The 10,813-nt window shown below is 41.7% G+C and overlaps 1 protein-coding gene across 1 annotated transcript in view; it reads right to left on the bottom strand.

The window, feature by feature from the left end:
* Positions 1–827: 827 nt before the first annotated feature.
* The window catches only part of LOC124580386 (pickpocket protein 19-like), a 151,545-nt gene continuing 141,559 nt past the window's right edge, over positions 828–10,813 (bottom strand). The window contains exons 6-7 of the mRNA XM_047131259.1: positions 7,756–7,965; positions 828–1,030 (exon numbers count right to left, since the gene is read on the bottom strand). Coding sequence (XP_046987215.1) covers positions 828–1,030; positions 7,756–7,965 — 413 coding nt within the window. The remainder of the gene's footprint in view (positions 1,031–7,755; positions 7,966–10,813) is intronic.

The raw sequence follows: 10,813 nt of genomic DNA, 5'->3' as shown, positions 1-10,813 counted from the left end.
CATCACAGGCAAGAGCGCATGCGATGGTGTACTCAATCACGAACCTGAGTGCACGAATGGCAAAATGTCATTCTTTCCGATAAATTCAGGTTCTGTTTACAGCATCATGATGGTCGCATCCGTGTTTGGCGACATTCCGGTGAACGCACATTGGAAGCGTGTATTCGTCATCACCATACTGGCGTATCACCCGGCGTGATGGTATGGGGTGCCATTGGTTACACGTCTCGGTCACCTCTTGTTCGCATTGACGGCACTTTGAACAGTGGACGTTACATTTCAGATGTGTTACGGCCCTTGGCTCTACCCTTCATTCGATCCCTCCGAAACCCTACATTTCAGCAGGATAATGCACGACCGCATGTTGCAGATCCTGTACCGGCCTTTCTGGATACAGAAAATGTTCGTCTGCTGCCCTGGCCAGCACATTCTCCAGATCTCTCACCAACTGAAAACGTCTGGTCAATGGTGGCCGAGCAACTGGCTCGTCACAATAAGCCAGTCGCTACTCTTGAAGAACTGTGGTATCGTGTTGAAGCTGCATGGGCAGCTGTACATGTACACGCCATCCAAGCTGTGTTTGACTCAATGCCCAGGCCTATCAAGGCCGTTTCACGGCCAGAGGTGGTTATTCTGGGTACTAATTTCTCTGGATCTATACACCCAAATTGCGTGAAAATGTAATCACATGTCAGTTCCAGTATAATATATTTGTCCAATGAATACCCGTTCATCATCTGTATTTGTTCTTGGTGTAGCAATTTTAATGGCCAGTAGTGTATTAAAAATACTGCATACTCGCGGGTCTAGGCCCGCCCTCCTACAGACTACGGTACGGCCGGCCTTGTACAGGGGCCTCGAGTGGTACAGGAAGTGTCGGCAGATGGTGGAGCAGGTGAGGCTCCAGGCCAGCGGCGGCGGACAGCGGCGGCGGCAGCGGCGGCGGCGATGCGGGCCGCCCAGTAGAGGAGCTCGACAGCGCTCAGCAGGCTGACTCCCAGGAAGAGGCTCGCGATGCCGCCCAGCGACACTGCGCACCCGCACACCCGTCTCACCACCCACACAACACGTGCTTACCAGGCTAAGGCTGCAACACTGTCATGCTGTCGACAAACTGACGAAAATCGTAAAAAGAACAATTAATAAAAAATATAGCTTTATAAACACAATACTTTTCCGCTTCAGTCACATTTACTGTATCACGAAGAATCTCGGCAACCTGCTGTCATCAAGCGCATATCCATTAATTATACATCATTTTGTTCGTCGACATATGCCAATACATGTACGGCATCTACAAATGTTCCAGGATCACACGAGTTGCAGGGAGATGCGAGCAGATTCCACGGCAGCAGCTACAGAGGAGGTCGGGAATTGGCCGGTACATAAAGATACAAGGCAACTGCTGGCACGTGCCTCTTGGCAATGTCGTGTCCATCACCACAATACTGCTGTCCACATAGTCCACCCAGCAGGGAGCTCTATGCCAAAGAGATGGTCGTCATTTCAACTGAGCAAAGCCTAACATGATCTAAGCTGCATCTCAGATGAAGAAAATTTTTAACAAAAAAAATGGCTCTGAGCACTATGGGACTTAACATCTATGGTCATCAGTCCCCTAGAACTTAGAACTACTTAAACCTAACTAACCTAAGGAGATCACACAACACCCAGTCATCACGAGGCAGAGGAAATCCCTGACCCCGCCGGGAATCGAACCCGGGAACCCGGATTTTTTTTAAACAGTATTCTGTAAATAAAGTCCATGTGAAAATACTTAATTTTGTGAAGAACAAATAAAATTAACTTATTTTAAAACTAATTTTTCGTAACCATTTATTTTTCCATGTAAATTAGTGGCAGAGGTCACCATTTAGTGGTGCAGCTCGTTCCCATGCCTATTCTTCTCTCCGTCATATTTATTAAACAACAATTACAACTGGCCCGTTGAGATGCCACTAGATTATATTTTTTAAATATCTGTATATTTCATTTATTTGTCGTCTCTTTGCACGTATGTAACTTGTAAACAGTAGACACAAATAAGTAGATTTTCTCTTCTGTTGGGGATGTCATGTTAACTGCTGTTAGTCGTTGCCTTGTTATCAGCCACCATGTCCGTAACACGTCCGTTTGACCCAAAATTCGCTAGATATTAGACTTCTTAGTAACACATTACTACAACCACATTATGATTCCCAGAACAAAATTTACACTCTGCAGCAGAGTGTGCACTGATGTCAAACTTCCTCGGAGAGTAAAAAAGTGTGCTGGACCGACACTCGAACTCTGGATCTTTGCCTTTTACAGGCAAGTGCACTACCGCCTCACCTACCCAACCACGACACCACGACTCACGACCTGTCCTCACAGCTTTACTTCCACCACTACTTCATCTCCTACCTTCCAGAATTCACAGGAGGTCTCCTGCAAAACTTCCCTGAGTAGCTCAGTCACTTGAGCATTTGCTGTGAAAGGCAAAGGTCCCAAGTTCGAGTCTCGGTCCAGCACACAGCTTTAATCTGCCAGGAAGTTTCAAGTTATTATTCTAATTTTAACATCCCAGCATGGAATTATTTTTTTATGACATCTAATTATTCTTTTGTCGAATTGCGTCACAAGTTGAAACTAGTGGGCGCAGCTTCTAGAAATATACTTGTTATATACAGCTTTTTCATTATGCAACACAAGAAAATTTTGATTGATCAAGTCAGTTAAACATTAAGCCTGCAATGTGTACCCCATCTAACTCATAATTTTATGGCATTAAGTTTCTGAGGTATATTTCGATTTTGCTAATGCACTGTATTTATTTACAAATCTGAGGTATCATATTTATTCTCTGGTGATAATGCTATTGTAAATGGAACAGGCAATGTCACACCTTTCTTTCTTCAATAATCCTGATGGACAACTATTGGCGTTCGTTTACTGACGCAGTTGATTGTTTGAGTAAATTTTTGGGATGCTGTATGCTGGTGAGAAATGAGGATTACTGTCAAGAAAGTTTTTATTGTTTTTGAAAGACAGATGAAGCGATAATGTGACATTACTGTCACATATCACTACGCAACATTGATTCATTCTTGCCATCTTTTCGTAGTTAATTTAATGCAGTTTTGTTAGGTGGAAAGCTGTTGGCAGGAGGCGGTCAGTGAATCTCGTTAGGAACGGCGAAGGCCCCCTGGGAGCTGCACAGTGTTCGCAGAAGTAAGGCTGCGCCCTGCTCTGTGCTTTATTCGGTAGACCAGCACCTCATCTAGCCCTGAGCAGAAGACACCGTGCCGTTACGGCCATCTCCACAAAATAATTGAGCGTGATATTTCTGCCTACTCTGTTCTGATATCAAAGGACGAGACACTGAGGTACAGCCTGACGAGTGCTGGAAGGTCAGTTACTTTCGTTCCAAAATTTGGTGTACCCAGTCGAACAGAGTCGCCCCGCCACTGCATCTTATTTGTTAAGCTGCGTTCTGTATACCGAAAGTGGAAAATTTTCTGCAACGTTTCCCCATTTTCTCATGTAAGAAGTGATATTATTTCCATCACATTGGCAACAGCATTGTCCTCCACAACATATAGAGTTCTTTTAGAAAGTATGGTTCTGGGGAACTGTGACTTAACGACTGCAACAGCACGATCCATGTTGTAAGCAGCTTGCTAGTTGCTTACTTCGCCACGCAACATGTGGCGCTTAATTTAGTTAAAATTTCTATCATCTTGTTGTATTGTTAACTTTGATTTCGTGAACTGCACAGATGAGCAGATCTTGTTGCGCTTTCACCATACAGTCTTCCACACTTTTTGATGCCTCGCGAAAGTGTTAGTGTCATTTAGCATTTTGATTTGTGTTTTAGAGAATTTTGTCCTTTTTTAATTTGCATCGTGATTTTCGCCATTCATTAGAGAAAATAAGTATCTGTTAATCTCAATATTGACTTAGATTCCACGGTGCTATGAAATGTCCCACAACATTTCCATGGTTAGGCGACCCACTAATAATAAATATCACCTGGTACACACCTAAGGTTGTTCCCACTGTGAAGAAGTTATCGTTGCGCACAGAGGTTAAACTCAATGATGAGTTATATTAAGAATTCAGAGGAAAGAACGAGCACTACATTCGTTAGTCTTGTGTTCCCAAATATTTGTTTTATTCCCAGCATTTCACTTACGCTTCTCGACTCTGATCCAGAAGCGGGATGCAACTTTCAAGCTCTACGATTGGAAGTAGAAGTATGCGACTGTTCAAAGAGGGAAATAATTATAAGGAGACGGAGGTGAGACTTGGACAGAAGACGGAAATTAGTGTTGCCGAATGTGTGCACTGGTGGCGAGAGGAAAGCTGGAGAGCAGTAGGAACGAGTGAAGATTTTGGCAATGATGCATCACGCAGCTGATGCGAAGGTACAATATTGGAGTATTTAATGCGTGTCAGAAGAGCGTGTGGGCGTTTGTAAAATATTGAGTCATTCTATCGTAAGGAAGGGTATTGTAATAGAGAATGGAATAAGAGACTTTGGATCACAGGCTGGAGAAAGACGTGCTGCAACTTCCATACTTTTCCAGTGCTGGGGCGGGGGGCGACTGGAGGGGGAGAATGGTCTGTAAGCTTGGTGAAACTTGCTTATATTTTGCGCCATGGAAAATAGAACCAATTGATTCAAAGCAATTAAATGTTATTTGGTAGTTCTATTTCTACTGGTGTGATTCCTTCGCTGTTATTAGTCTATCGTTTAAGTGTTTTATGTGTTTTATTGCGGCTGAGTTTGGCCATACCCTGCATTTTACAGATGCAACGAACGAGTCACACATCTTCGAGATAGAGGTTGTCAGAAGGCCAAAGAAAGTTTCGTAGATTGATAGACCTTGTCTCAACCGGCTTTGAAGGTAAAGAGAGGATTGCGACTCTAATACACAATCTTTAAAATATGAAGGGAGAGAGCCAGAGGGTAGTTTCCTTGTGTAGTGAGTCCCTTGGCTGTCGCTTCAAGTGAGTGTGGTTTTCGCGAAAGAACATGAGGCACGAAAAAATAGGTACGCGTATTGAGATACTGCTCTACCTTTAAAAAAAGTAAAAGAAAAATTAAAAAGCACATGTAATTTCCACATGACAACGCCCAGTAATATGTGGTGAAGGAAGTTACATGGTCTTTACGAAATCGATGGGTAACACTGCTCACCTGACTTGCAAATTCAGCTGCAAGCCGACAAATCGAACATATGTGCAAAAGGGTAACTCAAGAACTGTTTAACATATTCTTCTTGCAACAATTATTGATGACTTGAATGCTCAAAGCTAAAGAAAATACAGAGTTTGATAATCCTAACGAGAGGAGAGGAATTCGTGGCGGTCGAATGAAACCAGCCAGAAGACTGATGACTCAAAGCAGCGTTGCGGGTTGACATGTAGCTAATCTGTGAGACGAGGTCACTTTAATCATATGCATCGTTCGTCGTGGTTTCTGCAATCGTCATATGTGCTTATATCCTGCTCTGAAAATACCAACAGTATAAAATATGAGCTGAAATAGAAGAATGTAGTATAGTCACATAAAAAGAAACTTTAATCTAGTAAATAAGGATAGACATTACTTGTCTGTTCCAACTGAGTTTTTAGTATCGTTTTTCGCCATACATGTTTCACAGCAAAAAATGGTTCAAATGGCTCTGAGCACTATGGGACTCAACTGCTGTGGTCATTAGTCCCCTAGAACTTAGAATTACTTAAACCTAACTAACCTAAGGACATCACACACATCCATGCCCGAGGCAGGATTCGAACCTGCGACCGTAGCAGTCGCACGGTTCCTGACTGCGCGCCTAGAACCGCGAGACCACCGCGGCCGGCTTCACAGCATTGTATTAATATTTTCAGTAGTCTACAAAAAGAAAGATGATTGGAAACATTTTGTTATGAATTATGTAGCATTTCTTGGCAGCACTTTTAGGTTATCAGGTTTCATTCCATAGGGGAATAGTTGTGTCCGGCGACTACTCATTTTAAGTAGTAAGGGGTACACATGTCAGTCGCAATGATTTTATTGCATATCTAGGTTTCGGTCACTTCAGTCCTAAAAACATGTGAAGAGTCTGTTACAATAAGGCAACATGCATGCCTCATTAATGCATAAGCTTTAAATTTAAGTCAGTCATAAGATACATACCAGTAAATGTAAGTTAAAACATTGAAAACACTTGTATGTGCACATAATCCAAACTGGGCTACTGTGCTCCAATCCCAAAAGATGCACTTATCTGACACTAATGTCCCAGCTATGATTACACACCTCCCAGATCGCATATGAGTTAAAAGTTTCTGGAGACATGTGTTTTGTACTTCCGACGTTATTAGATGATGTAGTCGATGGTTTATTAGTTATAAGACCAAATTGTGTAAATTATAGTGGATTTGTGTACGAAACTCATTGGAGAGAGCATTTTAAAGCACAAAGATTCGCCGCCTTTCGACATGCTGCTGATTGTACGACTCTTAGAACTACTTTTGCCTGTTCCAATTCCGTTAACTGTATTTGGTTTTAATAAAATTTTATTAACTTAGGTATTTGAACAATGTTGGCTCAAATGGCTCTGAGCACTATGGGACTTAACATCTGTGGTCATCAGTCCCCTAGAACTTAGAACTACTTAAACCTAACTAACCTAAGGACATCACACACATCCATGCCCGAGGCAGGATTTGAACCTGCGACCGTAGCAGTCGCGCGGTTCCGGACAGAGCGCCTAGAACCGCTAGACCACCGCGGCCGGCTTTGAACAATGTGTTTTGTATTTTTAAATTAAGTTCAGTTGTGAAATGTGCAGCAGTAACTGACGCCACTGGCTAGTTCACACATTTACCACCATGTAAAATTGTAAAATATTAGTCACTGCTTTGAGCTACAACCCCGTTATTTGTTTCATGTTTTTAAAAAGTATAAAATAATGAATAAAATGATAAAATGTACTTATTGTGGAGGAAAGACAAAGTTAACAGATGTTGTAAATGCATCATACATGTGAGGAGGGCGCTGTAGACTGGTATGAGGTACATTGAAGGTAGCTCTGCTGTAACTCCAAACAGCGACTTCATTGTGAACTCAACATGCGACACGAATAGTCCAGTTGGGACTATGTGCATAAACAAGTGTTTTTAATGTTTTGACTTGTATTTGCTGGTACGTATTTTATGACTGTCTTACATTTAAAGCTTATGCAACTGTACGTTTAACAAGATATGTATATCACCTTATTGTAAATCGTTCTTCAAGTGCTTTTTACCACTGAAGATAGCCACACAATGACCGAACACTGGATGTGCAATGAAATCATTACGACTGATTTCTGTACCTGTGCTACTTTCACGTTGTCTTAATTTTTACACTATTTACAAGTACGTTATTGTGGTTGAGGACGCACACAATGCCACCTCTGGGCTCGACAGATGAGTTCCCCATCAGTTGTACGTGACGATCTCGTTGTTTGCTTCGCTCGACCACGCTGCTAGGTTAACCGCGCCGTCATGGGAACTGTATTGGGTCTCAGTGGAGTGAGTTGTTGGTGAAACATGTTTGGTTAAAAATAGTTTAAAAATTCAGTGCATAAGATGGGTATTAGCTGTTCTGATCTACAAGTTAGACAGCATCGTAGTAGCAACTGAGACAGAATGGATGTAAAAATTGACAATGTAACACGTGAGGAGTACTGATGTACAGAGCAACAGGATGGAGAGATTTCTGTTGCGATGCTAGATTACCGAGCAGCTGACGCGTGTCGAAGGTGAGCACGCGACGATACTTGATGGTGTAGGGCTGCAAGAAATGGACGTCGACGTAGGCGGCGGCGGTGGCGCCGGCCGGGTTGCTGTCCCTTGCGACGGCCGGCCGCGCGCTGTACACCGCCTCCTGGCAGTCGGGCAGGCAGCGGCCGCAGCGCGGCGGCACCGCCTCCGGGAGCCGCGTCTCTCCTTAGATTAGAGATTAGATTAGTTCTTCGTTCCATAGATCCGTGCTGAGGAGATCCTCGTGGGTGTGGAACATGTCAATTTTTTTAAAGCTGAAACAACAATACTAATAGTATGAATATATACAATACATCATTTGTTTCTATTAAAAAATTCGTCAATGGAGTAGAAGGAGTTGGCCACTAGTAAGTCTTTCAGGCTTCTTTTAAACTGATCTTTATTTGTAACTACATTTTTTATGTTTGCTGGCAAATTATTGACGGTGAGTGTTCCTGAGTAGTGGAGCCCTTTTTGAGCTAAAGTAAGTGCTTTTTAAGTCCTTGTGCAGATCATATTTGTTCCTGGTATTGTATGTGTGAACTGAGCTGTTTGTTGGAAAAAGAGATATATTATTTAGGACAAATTTCATTAAGGAGTAAATATACTGAGAGGCAGTAGTTTGTATACCCAGTTCTTTGAAGAGGTTTCTACAGGACGTCCGTGAATTTACTCCACAAATAATACGTATTACAAGCTTTTGGACTCTGAAAACTTTTGTATGACTTGAAGAGTTACCCCAAAATATTATACTGTATGACATTATGAAATGAAAGTAGGCAAAGTATGCAAGCTTTTTCATTTTTATGTCGCCTATGTCAGCTAACACTTAAGTTGCAAATACAGATTTGTTAAGGCGTTTCTGCAGTTCTGTGGTGTGCTCCTCCCAACTGAATATATTATCAAGTTGTAATCCCAGGAATTTAAGACTGTCAACCTCTTCCATCTGCTCTTCTTCATACTTTATGGTTTACGCATATGCTGGGTGGAAACCTCTTACAGGTTCTGAATTGCATATAGTGAGTCATTTCGAAGTTTAATGTCAGTGAGTTGACTTTAAACCATTTATTAATATCATTAGCAGATCTTTCTAGAACTGCACTCGACATACTATTTATTGCAATACTTGTGTCATCTGCAAACAAAACGAACTCTGCTTCTGGCATTGTAACTATTGAGAGATCATTAATGTACACAAGAAAAAGCAATGGCCCTAAGATGGATCCTTGTGGGACACCAAGTCTTTCTAGAACATCTTTCTACAACTACACTCGACATACTATTTATTGCAATACTTGTGTCATCTGCAAACAAAACGAACTCTGCTTCTGGCATTGTAACTAATGAGAGATCATTAATGTACACAAGAAAAAGCAATGGCCCTAAGATGGATCCTTGTAGGACACCAAGTCGCCAACCATCTCTCTCACGCTTTGTTTCCCGACGTCACCACTTTTACTTCAGAGAATGGTTGTGCATACAGCAACTGTGAGGTAATCAGCTTTTAATTAGCTTGAAAATGAAATGGTAAGATTCATCTTAAACAACGAAGAAAATTGATTAGGAATTAAATGCCTACTAAATGAAACAAATTTATTAATATTAAACTGACTGTAACTGGAAACACGAAAATAAATTCCAACAGCGAGACCCATCTTCGAGATAGTACCAACGGATGTCTCTAGACAGCTTGTACCCTAAAAGATACTGACTGCAGTCTGTTTTTCGCACTTATTTTTACTTTTAAAATCCACAGTATATTAACAATACTAACACACGCCATGGAGACGGTACCAATAGTTGTAGCTAGATAACATGACAATCGACAGCTCCTGCGATTTCTCGAGATGTAATGTAAACTGCTACACTTGTTTGAGTCGTGCTCAAGCACGACACTAGATCAGATGTCTGAAATTAGACATCTGGAGACGCGTGGCAGATTACTTGCGCGATGTAAAAGGCCGTTTTCATGTTCTGCGGAGTTCAGAGCGAAGGTTTTTGTCAGTGCTGTTTTTGGAAATGAGTGCGGTCGTTTATAAGTCTCTTACACTTCGGCAGCGCTAGGGCTTCAGGGCTAATAGCCATCCAAAGAACGTTTTAATCAAATGAACAGACAGATGAATTTCGTAAACTTGAAATAAAATGCGGAAGATTAAGGAATTTTAAGGGATTTTTTAAATTTATTTGTTTATCTTTTGTTGCTCTTTGGCTCTCACACTATTGCTTAATATTCCTGAATTCTTCTTGCCTAAGATCTGACAGTGATGAAAAGTAACAATATTAGGTTAAGTACAGATTGGTACCGGTGTATAGATCTATGTGAGAAGCTGCTACATTGTTCTTTGTTAATGCAACCTTCGTGGACCCAATGGACGTAGAATTTTCTACTTCGTTCAATAGTAAATAGTTGGTAAATATTTGACAACTACTTCAGCACTTACACAATCGTTAAGTGGCATGTGGTGAATGCAACATGGTCGCATATATTCAGATTTCTTCGGAATCCTCAATGTAGTTTTCAATTATCGAAACAGAAAAATACTCCAACCAACAAGTTTTTCACGCTTGTGAACCGCAGGAGAAATACCACAGATAACAGATGTAAGCAGTATAGATATCGGAGTTGTATGATTTATAATTTTTGTGCCTTCAACAAAAACTAGTCTAACACGATATTTTCATCGAATAAAGATTTTTGTATTATGTTTTTCCACCCCTACCCATCTCCCTCTTCCCTTGTCTCTGGACTGTACGATAACGACTCAATATCAAAATTTCTTTTACTTATCTAGTGATAATGGAGGCATACAAATTGGTGGTTGTTTCTTCGGGTGTGGAGGGCGAGGACTCGGGGATGGTAGGGAGGGCAGTGGAGGGGTGTGAGGGGAGGGGGGGTTGGCTTCACCTCGTACATCCCCTGGCATCGTTAAGGCTACACAGCGAACGACCTGTAGTTAGACATTCTTTGCAAACACTGACTATTGTCTAATTTGAGGAAACCCGCAATCGAGGGCTGTACAACGAATTTTATTCT

Source organism: Schistocerca americana, chromosome 1, assembly GCF_021461395.2.
Source record: "Schistocerca americana isolate TAMUIC-IGC-003095 chromosome 1, iqSchAmer2.1, whole genome shotgun sequence".
NCBI classification, from domain to species: Eukaryota; Metazoa; Arthropoda; class Insecta; order Orthoptera; family Acrididae; genus Schistocerca; species Schistocerca americana.
This window is presented reverse-complemented; position numbering and strand designations above follow the sequence as displayed.